A 23,463-nucleotide genomic window follows, 5' to 3' on the forward strand; every position below is an offset into this window, starting at 1 on the left:
GGAAGCTCACCACCCAAGGCGTGCTCTGTCATGCTGAGGCAGAGAGACTCCAGCGTAGGGTTGATCTCGAGGTCTGGGCCCGGCACCTGGCAGTCTGGACACAGGTGAGGGGCAAAGTGTGAGAAGACAGGAGATGGAGGATGGTACCAAGATGCAGAAACAAAGGGCGGACGGTGGTTAGAACCGAGGTGAGACAAGCAGAGAGAAGGGAGACTGGGAGACACCCTCAGAGCACGGTGAGGCAGAGCTAAGCCAGAGTCTGACTGCCCAGGAGTTCCCACTGCCTTCTGTGAGGATGCGCACCCCAAACCTTCCCCACTTACCCATCATCAATATGTCACACCAGCCCTTCCTGACCAAGCTGGTCTTCCTCCTCAATGGGCAAAGTGGGCTGATCTGGGTTCTGTTCTTGGCTCAACAAACAAGGCCCTGCTATGGGGAAGAGCCTGCCTGTGCATCCCAGGAGCCGGGCCTCTGACAGCCCTGAGTCTGTGCATGGAGGCTGGGAAACGAGTCAGCACGGCCACTTCCATACCCTTCCTGAGTTTCAAGAACCCCAAGCTATCCCATTTCAGCCCGATCCTCTGAGAGTTGTATTTTGGGCCGTGTCCACAGCCTGCCTGGCCTTACAGGGCTCTCCTTGGCACACTCTCCACCTCCAAGGAAGCGTGGAATTAGAGAAGCTTCCGGGAGGAAGGGAGCGCAAAGAGTGAGAAGCAAGCTGACAAAGCTCTGGGTTATACCCCCACTGAAGCCAAAGGGGCACTGTCTCTAAGGCCCACACTGCAGCCTGCATGGCCAACACAGGCAGTACAGAGCCCAGCATTATCTACAGTGCGGGCGCCAATCCATCGATCAGCATTTCTGAAGCTCCTGCTGCGTGCTGGGCACTGTGCTAAGAGGAAAAGGCAGTCCCTCAGTGCATGGAGCCAAACCTGTGTGCTGGGAAATTCAACTCACCTTTTCCCTCCACTCACAGACTTAAGAGATATCCCTGGAGCTCAGCACCGCAGGTTTGGCATTTAAGTCACTAAACATCATCTATAAGCTTAGGAGACATCGCCCGACCACGTTCTTTCTAGATCATTGATTTATGCAGGTGGCTGGGGCGCCACAGTGCACAGAGTATCCGGCCTGAAGTTCAAATCCAGCCTCAGGATGACATCTGTGTGATGTGGACAAATCACTTCACCTCTATTTGCCTTAATCCACTGGAGGAGGAAATGGCAAACCACTCCAGGATCTTTGCCAAGAAAAGCCCATGGACAGTACTGGTGTGATAAGGTCCACAGGGTCACAAGGTTGGACAGGACTGAAAAGCGACAGAATCTTCCCAGCACTGCTCCCCAGAGTTGCTAACTCCAACCTGAGAAATGCCTATTTCTCTCTCCTAGTTTTTTTCCATTTCTAAGTCAATCAACATTAGGGCAAAACAGCCCGTGTCTCCCTAATTCCAGATGACTCATTAGAAATGTCTATCTTTTGATATGAAACTTTGCCCAAAGCTGTGAATTAAATCAAGTTCGCTGGTACATCCCTTCGTCCACGTGTCTACTTACCCTTTACAAATAGTCACAGAATGCTAGGTCAGAAAGGGACCTCTGAGATCATCAAACTCAGGTCTCAATGTACATAAATTACACTGTAGTTTAAAGCTGACATGCGGGGAGTAAACACAGTAAGCTCAAGACACAGAATGAAAACAGAATGAGAGCTCAAATACCACCAGAGGGAGAGCAAAAAAAAAAAAAAAAAGGAGACAGGAGCCGATCCCAAAACTTGGGAAGGAGAGAGGGCTCCTCACCTGGTGGGAACATGAGGAGAGCCTGGGGGGAGGAATGCACAGGGAGGGAGTGGGTGCGCTGCACGGAGCTCCGGCTCTGGCTGGGCATGCTGTTACTGCCTCCAGGGTTGGCAAACCACAGGTTCTGTGAGTAAGAAGGTCGGACACAGAGAGATGCCGATAAGGGGAGAAGCCAAGGGGGAAGAGGACCTACCTCTCCGCAGGACTCCCCACCGGACTAGACTATCCCTCTGTGGAGCCCATCACAGCTCCCTTCCAGAAGCTATAGGGATATCCCAGCTGGCATCTCCCCTCTCCACAAGCTCCCAGCCCTGACCTAGACATACCTGTCGTCCTTGTCCCCCAAGACTAGGGCTGGTGAGGGCATGCCGAGGTGAGACGCCTCCGATGCCCGCAGGGCTCAGGATGCCCATTCGGCTAGGCGGCAGGGCCCGAGGGGGCATCTGGAACTGCCTCTGGGCCCGTCGGGTCACTCCCATCCCCACAGAACCAGCTATGGGGAGAGAGTTGGAGCCAAAAGCCCAGCTGTCAAAACAGAAGGGTAAGGGTGTGAGAGTAAAAACTGTCCATCCTTGTCCTGCCTCCCCACCTTGAGGTAAGCATCCAATCCTGGCAAGGGAAAGAAGAGACACAAAAGGCAGTTTGGGAGGCTCTGTGGTTCACTGGCCTCTGCATAAGTTATGGGCTCCAGCTGAGAGGCTGAAATGAGGGCTAGGTAAAGGAGGGTCAGGTAAATGGCCTGGCAAACCCTCAATGGCCTATAACATCGGCACTGTTCTCGTCCAATGGGCATGATGGGAGGCGGGCCAGGCTGACGGGAGCCTGTGTTGGCTCTTACCCCTTCTGCTGTTGCCGGTAGCTCTGCATCTCAAGGGCAGCTTTTCGGGGAAAGGTTCGGAGCAGCTTGAGGACCTGCTGCTTCCAGGAGAGCAGGCGTTTCTTCTGTGTCTCGGTGAAAGCCTGGGGTGGGGGGAGCAGGCAGAGGGGAATCTCGTTCAGAACTGCCCAACCAGAAGCTGTGGAGAACCCTCCAGCCCCTCCCCTGCCACCCAGGGAGGCCTCACCTCATGTGTCAGGCACTTTTCGATGAGCTGGAGGTAACTCGTAATGTTTTCCTCATCGGGCCGGGACACCAGCAGCTGGGTGCACACTGATGGGGGTGGGGGAAAGGGAGAAGTGAGCAAGGCCCTGGTGCTTCTACACAGCACCCTCTGGGAGCTGGGATGTGCTCCAGGAGGCTCCTGACAGCAGCTGGCTCTGCTCTGTCAGCAGGACAGCAAGGGGTCCGGGGTGTGAGGGTCCTTCATTCCAACAGGAAGCTCTGGCTCTGCTGGGCTCCCCGCTACTCTCGCACTCATCTCCCACACCCTGCAGCTCTGGGTGGGCTCTTCCCTCCCAGCTGTGAGTCTGAGCCCCAGCCCTAGGACTCAGCCAGCTCTCTACTCAACACACAAGTCAACCCATTCACCTCAACACTAAGTGGCAGCTACCAAAACAGAGAGGAAGTGAGAGTCCCCTCCTACCCTTGGGGAGTTTACAGTCTAACAGGGAAGATAGGAGTGTACAAATAACGCCGACGCAGAGAGGATGGGGGAAGTACAAAAGAGTACAAAGGCCCACGGATGGGAAGGGTCGGATGTGTCCCTGCCCCCTCCAGATCCTTGGCCCCTGCCCTGGGAAGAGGGTTGGGAAAGAGCACCTGATTCAGGCCCTGCATCCAGGCAATGGCCAAAGCCCAGGCTTTCATCTCTGTCCCCCCACCCCCACCCCGATCGATCCCTTGTGCTTGTGAGGGTTGGCAGCTCAGCTGTTGTCTGGCAGGGGGTGCTCACCTTTGCCCATCACACGGGTAAACTGGCTAGGGAGGTCTCCATCGGCGACAGGGGCTGTAGCTGGCTCACTGCCGTCACTGGGGGCAGGGGCCGGCTGGGGGGGATCCTTGGCCTCAGGGGCCTTCTCTGGGCCTGGGTGAGCTGGGGGGGGCTCGGCGCCCAGCGGCGGCTCCCCCCTCGCCCCCTCCTTGGCTGCAGCCACCACAGCTGCCTGAAGGATGCTGTAGGCCTTAATAGGTGTGACAATGATCTGCTGGAGCTCCTGCAATGCATTCCTCAGGTTCCCACCTTCCAGCACATCCTGGGGACAGGGTGAGAGCATACACAGGAAGTCAAAAAGGGTTTCAGATGAAGGCACAGTAGGACTCAGGGGTGAGAGAGACAGAGACATGGGAGCACAGACTTTTGGGTCTTTGACTCCAATCCCACTGTTCTTTTCACTACCCCCCCCCCACAGCCTCACCCAGAATACTGGGTGCTCAATCAAATAGAGAGCTGGAGACAGGCAGGCAAGTCTCTTGGCTGGAAGAGGAAGAACAGGGCTCCAGGCTCCTAGTGTGCTGACTCTTAGAGCTAAAAATGGTGAGTCGGACAACCCGAGTTTCAAAATTGGAAAGCTTTTAGAACTCAGGCCCAGAGATGAGAAGTGACCTGAGAAGGTGGGACATCTCATCACTCTCCAGTGTCCTGATACCCATCCTGGTGATCCTCCCCTCCAGGGGTTCTCACCTTCTCCAGGGACTTGAGGACACTCTGCCTCTCACGAAGCTTCTGGATGCTCAGGGCAATCTTGTGACGAGCACCTTTGGTCACGTTCTGTGTAGGGAGGAGGGAAGGTCTCAGGCAAGCTGAGCTGGCTGCCAACTGGGCTACAGCAGAGCAGGGGCTGGGATGAGGGGCTGGAATGGGGGGAGGGGGCATGAAAGGGAGAATCAAGCTCCATCTGAAAGGCCTTCAGATATATTTTGACCAGAGGTTGGGTCGAGGTCTAGCACATGCTTGATTAGGGACCTAGACGGGCAGGAGAGAAGGAAGCTGACTCCTATGGGAGCTCACCTGAGATTCCAGATGCTGCTCAGTCAGGGTCATCATCTCCTCATAGCTCATCTGGGAGAAGAGGGCTGCATACTTATGTAAGCGAAGACTCTTGAGCCACAATGGCACATCTGTGGCGGGAGAAGACGAGGGTTCCCATCACCTGCCACGGAAGCCTTTGATCCTTTGCTTTAGAATCCCTCCTACCAGCTGGAGCCTTTATGGTCCATCTCCCCGCCCCCAATCCAGCACTTTGTTTTTGTCTTGAATATACCAAAGGAGGCACAAGGCTGTCTCCCCAATGGAACGGGAGCTCCCCGAGGGCAGTGCTCCAGAGCCGAGCACAGGGCCTTGTACATGGGAAGGTCTTTTGCTGCTATGCCCTTTGCTTTCCCGTGGGGGGGAGAGGCAGGGCCAGGAGGGCCATTTCTCCCTCATCCCCAACAAACACAGACCGGCCCTTTCTCAGGGCGACGTCCTCTGAACAGCCCAGTCTCGGCTTCTCCCTCTTTTATTGTTCCAAGAGAACCTTGCCAACATTCCGCAGGGTTTTCTCTTGAAGAATTTCCTAAGCCCTTCCCTGCCTGCCTGGGGAGCAGCAGGGGCAGAGCTCCCCACCCCCCGGCTCACCTTTCATCCCACTACCATCCTCCTGAAAAGTGTTCCGGCTGGAGCCCTGCTCCTCCGTCTGCTCACTGCCTGAGGAAGCCACACTGCTCTGGGGTGAGAGGGGCGCATGGTCGGGTGGGGCGAAGGCTGCCCTTGCCCCCAGTTCCTCTGGGCTCAGCCATTCACCGGGGCCCTGTGGGCTCGTGGGGATGAGTGACATGGACCGCTTCAGCGGGCTCGGGTGGATTTGGCAGGGGAGGCCTAGGGAGGAAGTGCAGTGGGGGGAGGAGGGGTGTCAGTCTCCCAGAGCTGGGCCACCGGGAAGCCCAGCCCCCACCCCAGGCAATCACACTACAGCGCTAGCAGTGCTATTCCAGTACACTCCACGGTCCTTTCCCATCCATCATCACATCTGATCTTCACAGTAGCCCTTGTGCTGCAGGCTAGCCAAGTGTTGTTTATCCCCTTGTCCCAAAGGAGGAAATTGAGGCACAGAAAGGGTCAGTGACTTGCCTAGGGTAGAGGGAGGACTGGAACCCACACCTGCTAACTCCCCGTTCAGCAGACCTCACAGCAGCCATGTGCAGGCAGGTCTAAACTCCCCCAGCCCCTGGGGTTGCTCAGCTCTTGAGGGCCAGCTGTTCCTTGAGCCCCCCCCCCCCCCCCCCGCTGGAGGGCCTGGATCTGGCTGCCCTCACACTCCAGCCTAGCCCCCCCTTTTCTTGTGCTCAAGCATCTCTGCAGATGGAAGCACTGACCTGATGCTAAGCTCAGAGGCCTGAACAGTCACTAGGCACCTGCTGCCGCCTTTTCTCTTTATGAATAAAATTCTAACCTTAGCCTCCTTTTTCAGGCCCTTTCATCTCATCCTTGTATCTTCCTTCTCTGCAGGAGAACCCTGAAGTCCAGACTCCCCTATTCCCGGCTTCTGCCCCCTCTCAAAAGAGGAGATGCTAGACAGACCCCAGGTTTTCCAGGATCTTGAATGGAACGGAATGGGAACATGGGAGAAGACGCTTGACACTGGCAGGGAAAACTCTCTTCAGAACAAAGTATTGACACCCTTCACCCCCGTCTCCAGCCTGCCTGGCACATGTGGCCTTTGCCCCCCAAAGCACAGGCCCCTCCCATGCCTCCCTCCGAAGATCCCGGGACCATTCCGGGTGGTGAGGAGGAAGGAAGGAGGGCTGGAGCAGTTGAGGCTGAGACAGAAGAAAGGGAGAGAGAAGGGAATGAACACACTGACCCTACACGGCTGAAGACTGACCACGAATATAAAGCACCCAAATCCTCTCATTGAGCGAGAGCTTTCTGCTTTTCACCAAACTCCTGTCTCTTTCCCACCTCCAGTTTATCCCGTACATCTGACAGGATAATTTTCGTTAAATACTGCTTTTACTACATTCCTCCTCTGCTCAAAAAACCATGGAAGATTCTAATTTCCTGCTCCATCAAGGTAAACCTGCTCACTCTAACCTTCAAGGCCCGGCCCTCTACAATCTAGATTCAACCTAGCTAACGCAGCCTTAAGCCCCAGTGCCCCCCCCAAAACCCTCCACTCATTTCTGCCTGTGCCTCTTCATTCACCACAGGCCTTCCCCCTCATTCCTCACACCCTAGCTCAAGCACTTCCAGGAAGTCTTCTGCACCCACACCTGAGATCCCTTCTCTCCCTTGGCGATTAACAAGACCCGGTGACCCACACTGCCAGGCTCCAGTCAGCCACCACCATGTGTGACTGCAGGCAGACCACTACCCCTCTGTCAATCTCAGTTTCTCATTTGGAAGGTGAAAAGGTTGGCCTCGAGATTGCTAAAATTCCCTCTTATCTCAACAGTCTGTGACATTTTATGTCTATGAAGTAGATTTGGGAGCTGGAGCTGTATCCAAAGTGCTCCCCACCAGGTTCTGGCTCCGGCTCCCGGCTCCCGGCTCCAGCGGCTGCTATGGGTGGCTATGGGCCAGGCCTCACCTGTGTTGGCGTTGCTCCCAATACTGTTGATGGTGGATGGCACCGCACCAGAAGGGTGGAAGGGCACATGTCCATTTTCTCGCGGTGGCTTGTCCTGCCAGCCTGGCCCTAACTCCCCAGGGCCAGCCTCCCCAGGGCCACCCCACTCATCTGAGCCCTGGCGGGAGTGGTAGGCAGTCTCAGCTCGGGTCCGGAAGCCTCCAGCCAGCCGTTCCTCTAGGTGGCTGAGCCAGAGGGCTAGCGAGTTTCGGTCCTCCAAGGTGGTGGCCGGGTGGATGAGGGCGTAAGAGAGCAATTGCCGACTCTCCTCAATGAAGGTGTTGTTCTCAAGGAGTAGGGCCAGCACCTTCTGCAGCAGCTTCATATACTCAGACTTGGCCTCTGTGTTGCCCAGGCTGGAGCAGGGGGAGATGGGACAACAAGAGGGAGACGACCTTCTCTTTGGACTCTTGCTGCCATTGGTTGATGATGGCTAAGGGGAAAAAGACAAACACGGGAGATGGTGAAGAGCGCAGTCTGCCTTATGGCAAAGAGTCATGGGCAAAGGGGATGAGCACCAGCCAAACTCCTGGATCCTGGCTCCAAATTGGCATCCCTCTCGTTCTGTTATACCTCTGGCTCCCCCCCGCCCCCAAACCCCATCAAGGTTACTTGCCCCTCACAAATCCCTAGCCCTGACCCTCCAACATCTTCCTCTTGCTGACCCCTCCCCAGCCCCCATCCTCACAACCACAGGTCTACACTGCTGGATCAGTTTGCACTCTGGAAGGGAGATCAGTCAGTCAGTCCAATCTCCTCAACCTCCTCATGTGGGAGACGAGGAGACGGGCCCAGAGAAGCCTAGTGATTTCCTCAAGGGCGCACGGGTGGTGAGGAGCAGTCAGGATTCCAAATCCAACTCTTTCCATCATTCCTGGGCCTCCTTTTCCTCTCCTTAGTCACTGCACTGGGTGACTCTTCCTCTGTGCCCTGCCCTGCCTCCCTTGGCCCTCCAATGCAACCCTGACCCCCCCCCCCCAACCCCGCATTCCCACCGCCTGCACACGGGCGGCATTCCCAGAACTGCTGTTCTGGTTCTTTGCTTCCATATAGCTCACCTCTGCCATTAAGTTTTCTCCAGCCACCTTTGTTCATAGTGACCTCAACCTTCTCTGAGCCACTGAAATTCCAGAGTCTTGGCCCAGTCCTTGTCTGAAACCCAGCCTCTCCCTGCCTTTCTCCTGTCCTGCCCAGTTCTCCACACGTGTGACCTGTCTCCTCACTCCTCTGTAAGCCCTTAGGGGAAGAGACTCTGCCCCTCCCCCAACAGGGAGGAGCAAAGGGGTCAGCGACCACATACCTCCTTTCAGTTTTCTCCCTATTTCCTTTTGAAGCAAACTTAGCAAACTAGAGAGTCCCCCTCATGAAAGGGGACAAAATGCCATGGATCACAGATCCCAAGAGCCTCTGGCACATCTACACGGATCCCCAGGCAGCTGCACTGGCACACTAAGTTAGGAATCCTGAGAACCAAAGCGGGGCATGGCAGAGGAGTGAAGTCTCTCTGGGTAGAAACATAACCCCTCCACCTCCCAAACAGCTACCAAGTCATCCTCTTGCTATAGTTCTGCCTCCTCCCATTCACAAAGAAACATGCCGACCCAACAGGCACATCAAATTTGCGTGCCGAGTGCCCAAGCACAGAGAGGAGATGGTATCTTGCCAATTATAATAGTAAGAGGATCACATCTGAAGAAGCTAAGTATCCTGAATGGCAGGCATTTGGGGGTCTAAAACAGCTCGAAACCCTGCCTTACTTCCCAATGGGGCTCAAAAGCTCCCCTCTCCTGCCCCACCCCCCAGGGAATTCTCAGAAGAGCTTTCTCCAACTCTGGCACCTTCCCATTTGCTTCCTGCCTTGCCTCACCTTTCTGGTTTCTTCCTCTCCCTCCTTCTCACCCACCCTGCCAGAGGACTGCCTGCCAACTTGGACCTCATGGGACCTCAAAACATTCAACATAGGCCTCAGTCCTGCAATCTATCAAAGGGGTTTTGGAGTTTTTGGTCTGGGATATCCCCCAAATGCCACAAACTTTCCGTAGTCATAGCTTTGGGGTCAGTAATTCAGAAATGGAGCTGAATTCTCCCTGAACCCCCTGATTCTTCAGCTAGTGCTATCTCTTGGGGTAGCTAATGCCCACAATGCAGGGGAGATTTAAGACTTTAGAAGGGAACTGGGATGCTCTAAATCTCTAATGATTAGAGAGATGCAAATTAAAACAACTCTGAGGTACACCTGACACCTATCAGAATTGGCTAAATGACAAAAAGGAAGATAATAAATGTTGGAGAGGCTGTGGGAAAATTGGAACACTAATGCATTGTTGGTGGAGCTGTGAGCTGATCCAACCATTCTGGAGAGCAATTTGGAATTATGCCCAAAGGGCGATAAAGCTGTGGCATGCCCTTTGACCCAGCAATCCCACTTTTAGGTCTTTTGCCCAAAGAAATCATGGAAGGGGGAAAGGGACCCACATGTACAAAAATATTTATAGCTGCTCTTTACGTCGGTAGCAAGGAATTGGAAGTTGAGGGGGTGCCCATCAATTGGGGAATGCTGGACAAGTTGTGGTATATGAATACAATGGAATACTATTGTGCTGTAAGAAATGATGAGCAGGAAGAGTTCAGAGAAACCTGGAGGGTCTTACGTGAGCTGATGATGAGTGAGATGAGCAGAACCAGAAGAACATTGTACACAGTATCATCAACATTGAGTGTGACCTACTGTGATGGACTATATTCTTCTCACCAATGCAATGGTACAGAAGAGTTCCAGGGAACTCATGATGGAAGAGGATCTCCAAATCCAAGAAAAAAAAAAGAAAGAAAGAACGGTGGAGTATAGATGCTGATTGAACCATATTATTTCTTTTGTTTTGGGTGCTGTTGTGTTTTTTTTTCTATTTTGAAGTTTTGCATCACTGCTCTGATTCTTTCTCTTGTAACAGGATTAATGCAGAAATAGGATTAATGTTTATTATGTGTATATATATGTGTGTGTGTATAATACTATCTATATGTATATGTATAGAGATATATAGATATAACCTATATCAGATTACCTGCTGTCTAGGGGAGGGGGGGAGGGAGGGGAGGGAGGGAGAAAAATCTGAAATTGTAAAGCATGTATAAACAAAAGTTGAGAACTATCTTTACATGTAACGGAAAAAATAAAATATCTCATAAGAAAAAAAAAAAAAAAAAAAAAAAGAAGGGAACTGGGGAGGTCACTGACTCTGATGAGGAAACTAAGACCCAGAAAGTTGCCTGAGATGACGCAGTGAGTGGCAGCAAATTCCATTCCTTATTCACTCACTGACCTCCTTATTCAGGACACCGCCTCCATCTCTCAGAACTGAGGCAGAAGGAGCTCAGTGACTTGCCCAGGGTCACCTAAAGTTTGTCAGTGTGTGAGAGGGGATTAGAAGCTCAACTCTCCCAGCAACCTCCGCTACTACACCACCAGTTCTGGGGTTTAACGAGGTCCTTGGAGCTGGCCTAAGCCCACTTAACCCTTGACCTGATTGTGGAGCAGGGTGGAGGCAAAGGCTAATTTTAGTGCCTAGGATTTCATCCATTTATCAGACAAGATGACAAATGAATGGACACAGCTTGGGGTCGGACTTCACAATCCCTTCCCCCTGGAACTCCACTGAGCCCCCACCTAGTTCTCTTCAGCCTCTGTCTTCCAGACTAAAAAGCGCCAACCTTTCAGTCTGTCGGATCTCCTCCCCCTTCCCCCACTTCAATCCTCGTGGTCAAAGCCTCTGACACAAATGACAAGCCCTGGACAAAGAAGGCCGGGCACAGATGACCCCTGCTTTAGGTATACAGGAAAGAAGGCTTTCTCTTTCATGACTGCTCTCCTGAGCTCCTCAGCCTCCCTCTCACCTCACTCCCTTGACCTAATCTTCAGAGACTTGCACAGACCAAACTGCATCATGCAATCCTGGGAGGAGCTTCCTCAAGCCACTCTTCCCCACTCCTTTCCTCCCTCACCATGGACAAATCCGTCTAGCTCCACACCCTCAGCCTGAGGGGTTTCTTCTTACTGACATCTGGTTAGACCTCAAGAAGAGCAGAGGTCTCTGGGCCATGGGGAAGTCCCAGACACTCTGCTCAGTGCATTGCCAGGGCCTTGACAGGGCACAGCCTCCCTCTGGTGAAGCCCAAGCAACAAATCAGTAAGGAAACACTGCCCAAGTGCAGTGCCTGCTTCAATGAGGGACCTTGTTCTGCTCCTGGAGAAAGAGGAGACTTGTTTCTGATGCACAGTCTAGCCTTGGGGGGTGGGGGGGGTTGGCACATCACTAAGTCAGACAAGGAACTTGGATTGGGCCCCTAAAGCAGCAGCCTCCATGGAGAAATGGGGGGAAATGTGGCCTAATTGGGCTCATCTATAGCAAAACCAGGCATTCAATAGAGTGAAAACTTCAAGGGGCTGTACACAAGGGTGGGAGCTAACACAGGAGGGGAAGAGAGGGCAATGTATTCTGGCATCTCACCCCTTACTCTGAGGGACTCCCCCCCCCATCCCTGAAAAAGCCAGTCTTGTTTGTGGGAGAGTCTGCAGAGCATCCACCATGCCACGCCTCTTAGCCCCTGTCCCATCCTGGGAAGGGACAAGAGCTGGCTTGGATCTCTTCCACAGATCTGTGATGGTGGTTCAAGGGAATCTCACAGGAAATGATTTTGACCCAAACCAGATGTGGCTGTGGTCCTCTAAGCCAGAGGCACAACAAGCAATTCTGACCCCAGGGGTACAGAGGGAGGAGGGGAGAATGAAGCCACAAACCTGTTCTTGGCAGCCAGTATTTATGATGAGGGGGTACGGGCACGACTCGGATAGGGAGAAGGGCTAGTGGGGGTGGGGCAGTGAGGGTGAGTGGGCAGGGCCCAAATGGAGGTGGGAGCAGCAAAGAGGGGGCCAACTAGCGCTAAGTAGGGCACGACCCTGAGGCTTGGCAGCGTTCGGGGGCCAAATATATCTTTGAGGCTCTGATGAGGCCAAACCCACTTTATATCCCTTACACTGTTGCAATCCTGTTGGACAGCTGCCAGAGGGGCTGAGGTCTGGCTGAGAACAGCTGCCCATTCCCCATTCCCTAGCCATAGCTGTTTGGGGGGGGGGGAGGAGTGAAGGGAAACGGGCCAGGAGGGAGGCTCACATTTTTGTATAATGAAGTGGACTGGAGGAACTCATGAAAGAAGAGCATTGCTGGGCTCACTTTGACAGGGGAAAAGGGGGGAGATGAGGTTTCCCCAAGCTCCACCCCAGGGTGTATGGTGTTTGTGTGGGGGTGATGAACTGGACGGGGATCAGGTCCCTGATCTGGTGACTCACTGTCCCTTTCCTGATCTCAGTTTCCCCACCCAGCCTGAGCCAGAGTGAAGCAGGACAGGAAGGAAGGGAAGCAGAATAACCCTAAACCTGAGGTTGGTATATTTGTTTGTTTTGGGGAAGGACGGCCTCTGATTCACAGAACCCAACACAGACAGGAGGCATGCTGGGAGTGTTGCTCAGGGCACTTCAGGGACAAGAAATGGAGTCCAGTTCATCTGTCCCCAGGCTCCTCCCCATCCTGGCTTGCCTGGGCTCTGCTCCTCCAAGGAGGCCTACATTTATGTCACTAGCTCACAGCTGGATAGTAGCAGGGAAGACAGAATGAGTGTAGGGAGAAGGAAAAGGGAGGATGAAACTACTAACTCCCAGGTCCTCAGACCATCTGTATCTTGCCACTGCCTGATCTTGAGACACCTCCATGAAGAGGCTATGAGACCAGCTCCCATTCTCAGGGCAAAAGCGGGAGGTGGGCCTCAGATCCTTAGGGAAAAGGGACAATATTGCCTCTTCCCCTGGCACCCCTAAAGTAGGGGGGAGTCTGCAAAACTGCCTTTGTGGAAACCCTTCCTTCCAGGTGGTGGTAGCAGATAGAGCTCCTGCTCCAAACTTTCAATATAAGTAATCCTACGGATTAGCAGGTGGTGCAATGGAGAGAGAGCTGGGCTTGGAGTCAGGAAGACCTGGGTTCAAATCTAGCCCCAGACACTTCCTAGCTGTATGACCCTGGGTAAGTCACTTTACTTCTGCCTGCCTCAACTTCTTCCTCTGCAAAATGGGGATAACAATTGCTCCTACTTCCTAGGGTTGTTATGAGGATCAAATCAATTAATATTTTTAAAGCTCTTAGCACAGTGCTTGACACTTAGTAGGTGCTATATAAAGGCTTATTCCTTTCAACTTCCCCCATTAGAAAACATGACTTTGATCTGCTCCTTGACACAAAGAAGGTTAAGAACAGTATTTATTGTTCTCAATCCCTGAGTGGATGGCTCCTGTGGAGGAAGCACCCTGGATCCTGCCCAGTGTGCCCTCTGACCCTGCCAGGAGAATTTCAGAGCACTTGGGCAACAGCCCTAATTCAAGAACCTTTGTGGGAGGGAAAGAGAGGCTGACATACTGAGAAAAACCAGGACCTATCTTAGGCTAGACAGCCAGGCAGAAGGAGCTCATGCATACTGTATATTTAGCTGTGTCTCTAAACTATTTCGTGTATAGCTATACGATTTTTGCACAGCCATGTAGCGTACCTTCCCACCCAGGGAGCATCTGCCAAGTCTCTAGAAGAATGCCACAGGCATGGTGTACAAAGGGGCCATTCGACATTCTGATCTCCTGGGTGAAATCCATGGGAGGTGGAGCGTGGGGTGAGGATCTGCAAACTCAGGGACTCTAATAACAAACAAGTAATTCCCTAGTGCCTGTGATGGCCTGGAACTGTGCTAGGTGTCATGGGCCACACAAGAGAGGGTCATGGGCTTCTTGCTTTTCAGCCCAAGGGCTAAAAGCTAGGAATCCAGGGGAAAGACATCATAGTTTCATTTGTCTCCTCAGGTTGACATTGCAGGCCTGCCAACAATCTGACCATCCACTCAGACTTCCAGCCTTAGCTCCTCTTGCTCCCTATGGGCAGCTTTTGTCCAGGCTACAATGTCCCTGGCTCAGATGAGGGCCACCCCAGCCTCTTCCTTCCTCTTTGTCTTTCCTGGTCCAGCCCAGCCCCCAAGAAGCCCTCTCTGCTCTTCAATGCACATAACATTTCTCTGGCCTTTGACTAACTACACCTTTCTATGAAAAAGTCCTGGCTTCCCAATGTTGTCTTATTCCTTTTAATACCCCCAGCACTTCTGATCAATCTTTGCAGCCCATGGGCATTCAAGTTAGGAGAATGTAAAAAATGAGATGCCTCTTCCCTATGTCCCCCTCGATTCTCCGCTCCATAATCCCCCAAGAAAACCAGGAGGAGAAGACTTTGTTGCGGTTCTGTTGTTTCAGTTGTATCTGACTCTTAGGGACCCCAACTGGGGGTTTTCTTGGCCATTTCCTTCTCCAGCTTACTTTACAGATGAGGGAACTGAGGCCAACAGGGTGAAGTGACTTGTCCAGGGTCACACAGCTAGCACATATCTGAGGCCAGATTTGAACTCATGAAGATGAGTCTTCCTGACTCCAGGGGAAGGAGGGGAAGCTGACAATGACTGAGAGCTTTAAAACTTCCAAAGCACTTTATACCCAGTATCTCCTCTGATGCCCTGGGATAGAGGCACTTCGTGTATCATCATCATCCCCATTTTGCTACTGATGTGGAAACAAGAGAGGCTGAATTTTAGCTAATGTGGCAGGGGCAGGATTCTATTTATTTATTTGTGGTGAGGCAACTGGGGTTAAGTGACTTGCCCAGGGTCACACAGCTAGTGTTAAGTGTCTGAGGTAAGATTTGAACTCAGGTCCTCCTGAATCCAGGGCCAGTGCTCTATCGACTGCGCCGCCTAGCTGCTCCAGGGGCAGGATTCTAACTCAAAGCATTCCCAAGTCCAGCCCTCTCTCCTTGTCTCCAAACCTAGCTCTTGGGCAACCTGGGCAGGGCAACAGCCAGAAGCTATACTGGTGTGACTGGGGCCTTCCTTCCCTGCAAGCCACCCATTAAACAGCCCAAATGCCCAGCATCCAGGGCCCAGACAGAAGGCAGGCCCAGAGGAAAGCTATGAGCTCCTCAGAGTGTTGGACCTTCCTGGGGTCACTGAGGGTTCAAACTGAGCAGACAAAAGGAAGGGACAGGGAGCAGCTAGGTGGTCCAGTGGATAGAGCACCAGCCCTGGAGTCAGGAGTACCTGAGTTCAAATCCAGCCTCAGACACTTGACACTTACTAGCTGTGTGGCCCTGGGCAAGTCACTTGACGCCAACTGCCTCACAAAAAATAACAAAAAAAAAAGGAAGGGACACTCACTCTAGGGGCCTGAGGTCAGATCGACCAGATGTTGTTCCCAGCCAACTCATCAGGTAAATTTCTTCCCGTTCCACCCCTACCTTCTTCTTATAACCATAAATCCCCACTGGGTGCCCAGCTTCCACATGGCCTAAGCCTAGGAGCCAGTACCCTACTGGGCTCAGCATGACAACCTCTCAACCACTGGGCCTAGCTGCTAGTGGTGCTGGGCAAGGGCACCTCAGCAGTGCTTGGAAGGCCATCCTAGAACGTCCTCTGTTTAAGTGTCCAGGCCTGGGGGCACTAACCTGCTCCATCCTTGCCAAGAAACACCTCAACTGTCTCTGTATTCACATACTCCTCACCAGCACTGCCCTTCACCTTTGCAGTCCACGATGCCCTGTCCTTTCAGGACACCCCACACAGGCTCATCGTTTAGCGGCCCCAACGCCGTCCTTCTCCAAGCACTATAGGGATATGCTTGGTTTCTAAGGAGGTCTGGCCTTTCCTGTGTCCCATAACAATTTGTACCAGTGGCACAGGACAGAGGAATCTCACCCCACCCATCACTTAGCACCTCGTGGGACCAGAACGTATCACCTAAACACACTGGGATTTTGTTTTCTCATCTGTAAAGTACAGGCTTGTACCAGACAGCACCAAGGTCTGTTCCAGTTTGGAAGCCTATGATTTCGTAGTGTGTCCTTCCTTCTTCCTATCCCTAGAATGCAGGGATTGTCTGTCCATCATAGAAATCCCCAGCAGGGCCTAGGATGACGGCTTACCAAATGTGGGCACTGCACTGAGTGGAAGAGGCCTCAGCCGGCCTTCTGGGATACGGCGGTGCACGCATGCAGCTTTCCTCTCCTAGGCTCTCACTGTACACTCAGGGTTCAAGACCTTTTTTGGACTACATTACTTGACACGCAACATGAAAACCCCAGAAATGGGAGAGAGTATAAGGATGACCTCAAAGAAATGCTCTGACTCGCTGGCTTGCCTTCCCCAACCTCCAGGTCTGTGTCGGGCCTTGGTCTGAGAGGGGAGCAGACTCACCAGCACTGTTGGCCTCAGACTCCAGAAGGTGGATATCATTACAGTCTGCCAAGGAGTGCTCCAGGCAAAGCTGCAAAAATCGGGCCTGGGTTCGGGTGACCCGCTTCAGCAGTGACAGCAAGGCCACTGTCTGCTCACACTCATTCCAGCCCTTGAACCAGCCAGCGAGGATGCCAACCTGGTCTCGGAACATCATGGTGCCGTGGCCAGGGCCTGGGCTTGGCACCGGCAGAGGCCGGGGGTGGGGGAATGGTGGGGCAGGGCAACGCTGTCACATGGTCTCGGCTCCAGAATCCTGTTGTCTCTCCCCGGGGGGGATCAGGGTGCTCAGACAATCCTGGGAGGGGCAGCGGAGGCAAAGGCCTGTTCACATCAGGGAGGTCTCCATGGGCTCCTGGAAGAGAGAGGAGTATTAGATATAGTCCAAGGGCTTCACTGTGTGTAGAGCTCAATCAGCAGCTGAGCTTCTGGGAAGAAAGAATCTGGAGACTGATGTCCCTTTAACTCTGTCCCCAGATTGCCTATGCCAGAAAGCAGATTTAAACACGAAATCCAAGACCACTAAATGAGAATGCTGACTGACTCACTCACATCTCTGCAGTAAGAGAAGATGGTTTTTGACTGAAGAACTTTCAGAAAGCGCTGGCTGTCCAGAAGGGCAGAAATGCCAGAGGACTCCACAAGGGAGCAGGCCTCTGGCCCACAAGTGACTCATTTTGCAACTGTGGGTGTATCACTTCCCTAACTGCCTGCATTTAGCTGCCTCATCTGTGGAAGGGTAATGATACCTAACCTGCCTGGAGGAGACAATCTCTTTAGACCCCCTTTGGCTCAAATACTTTCTATGAAGTGCTCTCATTTTATGAGGAGAGCCTCTGAAAGGCCACTCAAAGGAAGTCCTGAAGACCATGAGAGCCACCTGTCCATCTCAGATGAACTAGATGAACTGTCCCAAGGCAAGAGAACAAGCCGAACCATCTCTTCAGAGCACTTTCAGGAGAAGCATCTCATGCCTCTTTCTTTCTCGATACAGGCTACTCTCAGAGGCCGATGGGTAGAGGGCCTTGTGACTTCCTCCAGGCATGAATCCATTTCCCTGACTCTTGGATTTTAGGCAGGGAAGGCAGAAGGGAATGAGCACCTCATCTGACCCTCACAACAACCCCGAAAGGTAAGTGCTGTTGTTATACACTGGAGGACACTGAGGAACAGAAAGGTTAAGTGACTTGCCCGGGCTTACAGATCTAGGAATTAGCTACGGTTAGATTTGAACTCAGGTCTTCTTGACTCCAGATACTCTATCCACTGTGATACTAGCTATCCACAATCTGGGCAGATTAGGAAACCCTAGAGCTTCTACAAATGCCTGGATGGTCACACAGGCTCCTCACCAATAAAAATATTCAGGGGCCGCCTAGTTCAACCAGTAGCTGAAAAAAAAGGCCCCTGTACAACATCCAAGTGGTCGGCCGGCCTTAGAGGCCTTCTAGTGCGGGAGCCCCCCACCTCCTGAAGCACCACCCACAGGGTCAGCTTTCATTGCTAAGATTTTCCTAAAAAAAAAAAGTTTTCCCCTCTCTTTGCCATTCCCCTCCTGCTCCTGGTTCAGCCCTGAGGCCAAGCAGAACAAAGCTAAACCCTCTTCCAAATGAAGATGACCATCATGCCCCCTTAGTCTTCCCTTCCCAAGAATTCAAGGCCTGACCCCTGTCCCCACTGCTTCCTCCTAGAACCCGTCTCTTCTTTCAAGCACCATCTTCCATAGGAAGTCTTCTGAATTCTTCCCCTCCCTTCCTACCTTATCCTACTTTTGTGTTTATTATTTTTTTGCCCTTGTCGCTTCCCCTGATAGAATGTTAACTCCTTGAGAATGGACAGTGATTGGGGCAGCTAGGTGGCGCAGGGGATAGCGCACCGGCCCTGGAGTCAGGAATACCTGAGTTCAAATCCGACCTCAGATACTTAACACTTACTAGCTGTGTGACCCTGGGCAAATCACTTAACCCCAATTGCCTCACTAAAAAAAAAAAAATCTCTCTGAGAATGGACAGTGATCACTTCATTCTCTGTAAGGGTAATCCTAGCACCAACAGTGCCTGGCACATAATAAGAAATGTCCGACACTTGATTGATTGGCAAGAGGTCAAAGGGGCCAGGGCAAAAACAAGTCCAGGTTCCCCTGCTGACTGAAGGCTGGAGGCAAAAAAGCTAACCCCAACCTCGCTGAGCTTGATGTGCCTGGCTCTTTCAAGAAACCCAGCAGTGGTCAGAGTCTACCTTAGCAAGCTGGTTTCTCCAGGTGGAGAGGGGAAATTCCCTTGCAGCTCTTCAGCAGGGAACAGTGCGATCTAACCTGTAACACTCCCCGAGCCCCTAAGGGGGGAGGTGGGCCCATTTCTTTGTTTATTTAATAGGGGTGATTTGGAGCTCTAGGCAGTAATGTGGGAAAGGCCTGGATTCAAATTCCCATGCTTATTGTGTGACCCTGGCAAGTCACCTGACTCTCGTTTTTCTTATCTACGAAATACGGGCAATACTACTCGTTAATATCTACTTCATAGCATAGTTATAAGGCTCAAATAAGATAAAATGTAAACCACTTTGCAAGAAAGTACCACATAAATATCAACTTCTATCCAGAAATCACTGGGGCACCACAACAGGCAACAGAAGTGTCCAAAGAAAGGAAATGTGAATCGAGAAACTTTATACTTTGAGATATAGTAGGGAGGGGCAGCTAGGTGAAGCAGTGGATAAAGCACCGGCCCTGGATTCAGGAGGACCTGAGTTCAAATCCAGCCTCAGACACTTGACACTTACTAGCTGTGTGACCCTGGGCAAGTCACTTAACCCCCATTGCCCCGCAAAAACAAAACAAAACAAAAAAAAAGAGAGATATAGTAGGGGTAGCTAGGTGGCACAGTGGATAGAGCACCAGCCCTGGAGTCAGGAGGACCCGAGTTCAAATCTGACCCCAGAGGCTTGACCAAAGGCTGGGTGACCCTGGGCAAGTCACTTAACCCCAATTGCCTCGCCAAAAAGAGAGAGAGAGAGAGAATACAGTGGAGAAAACTGGGAGGTTCTTAAATTGAAGAAGGTTCTTAAAAAGGGGGAGGAAATTGACTGGAGCACAGTCTTCAAACATCTGAAGGATTTTCATGAACAAGGCATAGATTTGTTTCTTTGGCTCCATGAGCAGAAGTGAGTCCATGCAGGAATGGAAAAAGGAAGCTTCTCTTCCTAGCTCTCTTCCATGAACATCTATAATCTTGGGGAGCCTCTTCCTCCCCTAGGCCTGTTTCTCAATCTATAAAATGAGGGTCCCAGACCAGATGATTTTTAAGGGTTATGTTAAGAGGTAATGTTGCAGTCCCATTTGTGGTATGGCTAGGCTGAGTCCAACTCTCTTCCCTATCCCCAATAAGGCCAGAAAGGCTCTCCAATAGTTATGGAAAACAAGAGAAATGGAAGAAGGATCCGCTCAGAGGGGTCCAGAATGTTGCAGAAGGCCTGACAGTCATCTCCAAATAGACTTTGGGAAAAAGAAGAAGGGTTTTTAAATCAAGACTATTAGAACTTCATCCAAAGAGGAAATTTACAACTGTTTTCAGGAGTCAAGGGCTGTCTAGATGTCTAGAATGTGACTGAATGATGAGTGGCCCTCAGTCCTTTGGGGGATTCATGGCCCACCCAGCCCTAGTGAGGGTGCTGCCACAAAAAGGGACGGCCTCTTGGGTTGATGGACAGAGGCTGATTGCCTTAGCCTCAAACAAGACTCACTGCTGCTTTGGGTATGCCTAGCCAAAACAGATGTATGTCACAGATGAACGGGCACCACAGGGAATCCTTGAGGTGAAAGTCCTCTCAAGAGAGTTCATCAAGCTCCCTGCCAACATCTGAAGGACGAGGAGCTTGATACTTGGAAAGTACCTGTTAATCCCAAAGGTGAAGAACACAGGGATCATCCAGGAATCACCTACAGATCAACAGGTGATCCTGGGAGATGTTACCCAGTTTTTTTCCTTCATAACTCCTAGAGAGAAGACCAGAGGGACCAGTTCCAAGAGAAAAACGGGCCAAAAAGGATCCTCAGTGCTATTCATTTTCCTGCAAACCTATCCTGGCTCCTACTGGGAATACCATATCCCATGTATAAGAACACCAGCTAGACAAACGAGGGTGACTCCCTCACTCTCACAGCACCCTGGGCAAGCCCACTGCACAGAAGAGTTAGAGAAAGCAATCATTAAGTGAAGGGCAAAGCCTAGGAAACAACTTAGGGGCTTAAAAAGTACCAAAAGGTGATTTTTCCCAGGGCTAAAAGGGCCAGACGCTTGCCATGAGAAAAGGGAAGACCCTGCTCCGGGAATGGCAGTTATCATGAGGGTGAGAAACAAGAGATGGCCAGAACTTCCTGGAAAATGACCAGAGCACAGGAATTCCTTGGAAAGCCTCAAAGCAAATGAGCTGTCTGGTGCCTCTTTACCCATCAAGTACAAATGACTTCTAAAGCTCTGTGCTTCATATGCTGCTCTTCTCTATCATACACTCACTCTCCTAGAAAGCTCATTCTTTCTTAGGGCCCCAGCTACCCCTTTATGCAGATGCCCCCCAACTCTCTCCAACCCTTGTATTTCCAGATGCCTGCTAGCAAAACATATGGCCTGCACCTCAATCTTAACATGTCAGTCAATAAACATTTATTAAGCACCTACTATGTGCTAAGGATGTGTCGATCAACAGAGTCATCCTCTTATCCTCAAAGTGGCTCCTCCACCTGACATTGCTATTTTCATCTTGGGAGTATCACCATTGGCCCTGTCACCTCTAGCATGCAGACCTTCACTAGACTTCTAGCTGGTCTCTTCCTGTTTCAATCCATCCCCCACTCAAGAACTTCCAGATCAAATACAAAATCCTCTGCTTGGCACTCAAAGCGCTTCCTAACCTAGCCCCCTCCTCCTTTTCTAGACTTCTTCTAAGGTGACTCCTTGCCCGTCCTCCTCAATCCAATGTGCCTGGCCTCCTAGCTGTTGCATGAACAAGATCCTGCATCACCTGACTGTGGTTTTCACTGGTCGGCCCTGGAATTCTCTCTTACCCCACCATGGCCTCCTGGCATCCTTTGGGTATTATCTAAAATCTCCCCCTTTTCAAGAAGTCTTCCTTGTCCCCCTTAATGCTGATTGTCTTCTGAGATCATCGCCAATTTAGCCTGCAAATGTCTCATTTGCACAAAGCTGTCTGCATGTCATCCAGGAATTTGCTGGAGCCAGCTTGACCACGAAGGCCAATTATTACATTTTCATTGTGAGCATTTATATACTGGAAATCAAGAAACACTGAAAATCCGGCCTTGATTGTTTTTCTGATTGTCTAGACTTAAGAAAGTGATAGAGAAAATGTTAACAAGGCACTTTAAACTTAAAACTGTGCCCTGCCCACACCTTCTTCTCCCCCTTGCCAGGTGTCCCACTAGACTGAAAGTTCCTTGAGGGCAGGGACTCCTTTTGCCTTTCTTTGTACCCCCAGTCTAAGCAATGCTTAGGTATCAGTGCTTGTGGATGTGAATAGTTCTGTGGTATCTGGCCCAGATTAGAACACATTTAGAGTTCAGATAGTTCTCAGTTCTCACTAGATGCAAATTCTACTTTATGTATTCTTAAAGAAATCTGCATTCAAAAAAACCCAACTATGTTAATTAACTTTACTGTATAGTACAGAGCCTTCACTCCCTCTCCCTCTCTCTCCCTGTTCCTTCCCCTCAACTCAGCTATCCACAGCCTCCCCCTCCTCTAAAACACTAAAATAAACCCCTCCAAGTGAAAGCAAAAGAATGGACTCAGAGAGTCTGCCACCACTACTGCTGCCATGGTGGCTCAGGGGCTTGGTCTGAGACCACTAGCTCCAGAGAGAGGAGACCTTTGTCCCACCCTGCTAACCCACCTGTGTGTCTGTCAGCTCTCAGGTACTTACTGTGTGTCCTCTCCTGTATGTGTCTGTGTCTGGCTCCCCTCCCCATCCCCCCCAACCCCGCCGTGTGTTCTTCCTCTCAGCCTGGGCCAGGCCCCTACACGTTCTTCCTCCTGCTCTCCCTCCTCCGTCCCTAGTCCCCATGTGTCCTTGAAACCCTTCCTCCAAGGATGTGCTGTCCTCTCTCTGCCTCCTTCCCCACATCTGCAAGCAAATTCACATTACACATAAAACACTTAACATAGACATCTGCAAAACAATCCACTCCCATAAAGTGAAAACCATTCATTCTGTGTTTAGTCACTTTTGTTTTTGTTTTTGTTTTTGAGAGGCAATTAGGGGTTAAGTGACTTGCCCAGGGCCACACAGCCAGAAAGTGTTAAGTGCCTGAGGCCAACTTTGAACTCGGGTCCTCCGGAATCCAGGGCTGGTGCTCTCTGCACTGCACCACCCAGCCGGCCCTAGTTTAGTCACTTTTAAGAAGGAAACTGACAAAGTAGAGCATGTCCAGAGAATGTCAAAGTGTGACATATGAAGGTGAGATAAAGGACTCATGATTTTCTGCTACAGAAGAGAAGACTGCGGGAGGAAAAGCTAGCTGTCTTCAAATTTTAAGACTTCTTATGTGGAAGAACCTCCCTATCTCTGTATCTTTGTCACTATCCTACTGGGCCCCTAGAATGGAGAGGAGGGAACTGGGAACAATGGGTCAAGTTGCAGAGAAAAAAGAGTTTAAAGACAGGTGAAAACTACCTAATGATGAAAGCTGTCCAGCAATGGAAGGGGCTTCCTCCTCACCACTGAAGTCTTTGGAAGCTGAATGACGGCTCATTAGGGGTGCTGAGGGTTTTTGTTAAATATAGACTGGAGGG

At 51.4% G+C, this 23,463-nt stretch overlaps 1 protein-coding gene across 1 annotated transcript in view; it reads right to left on the bottom strand.

Moving 5' to 3' along the window:
* The window catches only part of SAMD4B (sterile alpha motif domain containing 4B), a 32,437-nt gene that overhangs the window by 2,481 nt on the left and 6,493 nt on the right, over positions 1–23,463 (bottom strand). Inside the window, 12 exon segments of the mRNA XM_043997895.1 lie at positions 11–94; positions 1,805–1,928; positions 2,131–2,329; positions 2,643–2,764; positions 2,869–2,954; positions 3,637–3,937; positions 4,366–4,452; positions 4,693–4,802; positions 5,302–5,541; positions 7,253–7,643; positions 7,645–7,724; positions 16,619–17,012. Of these exon segments, the coding sequence (XP_043853830.1) occupies positions 11–94; positions 1,805–1,928; positions 2,131–2,329; positions 2,643–2,764; positions 2,869–2,954; positions 3,637–3,937; positions 4,366–4,452; positions 4,693–4,802; positions 5,302–5,541; positions 7,253–7,643; positions 7,645–7,724; positions 16,619–16,814 (2,020 nt within the window). The 5' untranslated portion in view covers positions 16,815–17,012.

This window comes from Dromiciops gliroides, chromosome 3, assembly GCF_019393635.1.
Source record: "Dromiciops gliroides isolate mDroGli1 chromosome 3, mDroGli1.pri, whole genome shotgun sequence".
Taxonomy (NCBI): domain Eukaryota; kingdom Metazoa; phylum Chordata; class Mammalia; order Microbiotheria; family Microbiotheriidae; genus Dromiciops; species Dromiciops gliroides.